The sequence below is a fragment of the Scylla paramamosain genome, chromosome 22 (assembly GCF_035594125.1).
Source record: "Scylla paramamosain isolate STU-SP2022 chromosome 22, ASM3559412v1, whole genome shotgun sequence".
Classification (NCBI taxonomy): Eukaryota; Metazoa; Arthropoda; class Malacostraca; order Decapoda; family Portunidae; genus Scylla; species Scylla paramamosain.
The window spans coordinates 6,885,001-6,887,500 of record NC_087172.1 but is presented as its reverse complement, the minus strand read 5'-3'; the positions used below and the strand labels follow the sequence as shown (position 1 = coordinate 6,887,500).

The 2,500-nt window shown below is 45.7% G+C and overlaps 1 protein-coding gene across 1 annotated transcript in view; it reads right to left on the bottom strand.

The window, feature by feature from the left end:
- LOC135111493 (leukocyte elastase inhibitor-like) overlaps positions 1 to 2,500 on the bottom strand; it is a 15,548-nt gene that overhangs the window by 690 nt on the left and 12,358 nt on the right. The window contains exons 6-7 of the mRNA XM_064024824.1: positions 2,173 to 2,297; positions 1 to 1,727 (exon numbers count right to left, since the gene is read on the bottom strand). The exon at positions 1 to 1,727 is cut by the window's left edge and continues 690 nt beyond it. Of these exons, the coding sequence (XP_063880894.1) occupies positions 1,532 to 1,727; positions 2,173 to 2,297 (321 nt within the window). The 3' untranslated portion in view covers positions 1 to 1,531. The remainder of the gene's footprint in view (positions 1,728 to 2,172; positions 2,298 to 2,500) is intronic.

Sequence of the window (2,500 nt, the reverse complement as noted above, 5' to 3'; positions counted from 1 at the left end):
CCCCCACGCCCTCCCACACGAGGCTCTTAAGCACATTATCACAGTTCCTCTTTGACTTGGACCTCCCCACAACAGCTCACATCTCACTGTCACTAAATATACATATCACTGTGAAGCCGCGACACATCACATGCATAAGTGTATAGGAGTAACTGCCGGGAATCCATAGCAAGCCACGACCACGCCAGGGATTAACTTGACTTTCTTTTGTGTGTGTGTGTCTTGGTTCAGATGGCTCGTGTTCTTTAAACGTTTCTTCTCAGGACTGTTTTCAAAGGATATAGTAATGGTTGTCTGGTTTTTGCCACTGATGTTGTTGAATTTTTGTTAATCTGCCACCGGAATCATGAAAATTCCTTGAAAACTGCGGTAATTTGCGTAAAAAATATTCAAGGACAAGATGCTGCAACGTGATATGAAACGTTTCCCATTAAGACTGCTTCCAGAGGTCTCAGTGATGATTAGTCGTGTTTTTCATGCTGTTTTGGTCACTGATGGTGTGGAATTCTCGTCAACTTATCACTAGAATAATTTAAACACTCTAGTAAAGTCCAGTAACTTGCAGTACTTTCGTAGAACTTGTTCAAAATAGTCAGAGATAAGACGTAGAAACGTTTAAGAATATTAAACGTTATCAAGACTGTGGGTTTTCATGTTTTTTTATATTTCTTTATACGAAATCCTCGTTAAATCATCATTAGAATCATGTAAGCACAATTAAAAACTCCAGTGACTTGCAATACTGCACTAAAGTACCATAGAAAAAATAATGAAGGACAAAACTCTGAGTGAAACGTTTAAGAACGCAGCCTACCGGTGCACGGGACGCCCCGTCTGGCTTGTCGTGGCTTACTGTGGGGCAAACAACCACGCGAAAGGCTGTTAATATGACACTTAAACTTGCATACCCTACGACCAGTAACGACCAGTTCATTGATTGCGTGGAGCCCTGCAGCAGAGCCCAGGGTGATGCGCTCCTCTTGGGACACTCGCAGGTCACCGCCGCGGCCACTGAGGCTCCCCGACGCGAGTGAAAGCTGAGCAACAAGTGATGAAAAGCTTGTTTGGACCTCTGCTTCAGGGTGACAAGCGCCAATCACCAACTGCCGGACAGAAGGACTATGAGATCATCCTACGTGGAGATAACACGAGAGATAACACGAGAAATAACACGATAAGAGAATAGGAAGCTTGGAAATTGTGAAAAAAAAAAAGATAAAGGAGATGGTGTTGTGCTCTTGAGTGAAGGGGAATGCTAAGAAAATGTGTATTTCTCTCAGTGTAGAACATGTATACGTAAATTTGACTGTGTGTATGTATGTATGTATGAATGTATGTATGCATGTATGTATGTATGCAAAGTTGAGCGCAAAATGAGTGTGGAGATATTCAGCGAAACGTAGTGAAGAGAAAAATACAAAGGAAGAAAGAATAAAGGAGTGAATGTGTAAAAGGAATAGAAGAGAAGGAAGGAAAAAGAAAAGAAAACGGTGAACGATCATAATTCCCCTCAAGGCCACCAGGGGTCGAGTTAGTTGACAAGAATGGGTTCGGGCGAGACCACGCGGCCCATCACCAGGACGCTGCTGACCCGGTAGTCCCACACGAAGAAGACGAACGGATGGTCCACTTCGAAGTACTTGTCCCCAAAAGTCCCCACCTGGTCCCCGCGGGAGTCCTGGGCGTGGGTGTTGTTCTCGCCCGCCTCCCGCACCTCCACCACCAACCTGCCACACAAATACCTGCATCAGTCCAGGTATTTGACTCTCTCCACATCGCCACCTGTGTTCCTAAACGTGTCGGGGTCTGAACTCGACTGCCCCTTAGAATAGAGTCTAGAGATATTAGTAGAAAGTTTTGAAGCAAGTTTTGGTGTTTTTAGAGGGTTTTCATGAGTATTTTAGTGTTTTTGGTGATAGTTTAACAAAGATTCGGCATTTTAATATGAAAAATTAGTCACAGAAATAAGTAATCAGTTTCTCATGGATGTTTTTCCTTACTGACGGTGGAAAAACGCACACGGGACACTGATTAACAATCTCTGTGCCCTTTGACAATACTCCTTGTGAGAGAATGAAATGTTTTAAGAGCACGGGTTTGTGTTTCTACGCGTGCACGCCTCCCATGTGGTGCAGGAGGCGTGGCGTGGGGAGGAGGGGGAGAGGAGCGTACCTGTGGTGGATGTCCTGCAGGAGCTGAGGGAACACGCTGTTCAGGCCCAGAGAGGCGAGGGCTGACTTTATCGGTTGGGTGACCTCCACTCGAAACCTTGGCAGACGAAGGTTCACTCGCTCGTCCTGGGGGTCACACGGGGTCACAGTCAGTCCTGGGCAGTGGGGGGGGTGGTGAGGAAATACAATTGTGGTTTGGGCGGGACTCCTCTCAACACTTTCAACAGCTGAATGACTCCCCCGGGAATTAATTGACTGGTGGAGATACAAGTGAACTCAGAGCGAGGAGGTGAATTCATAAGTGATGAGTGAGGAGTGTACGTACGTAA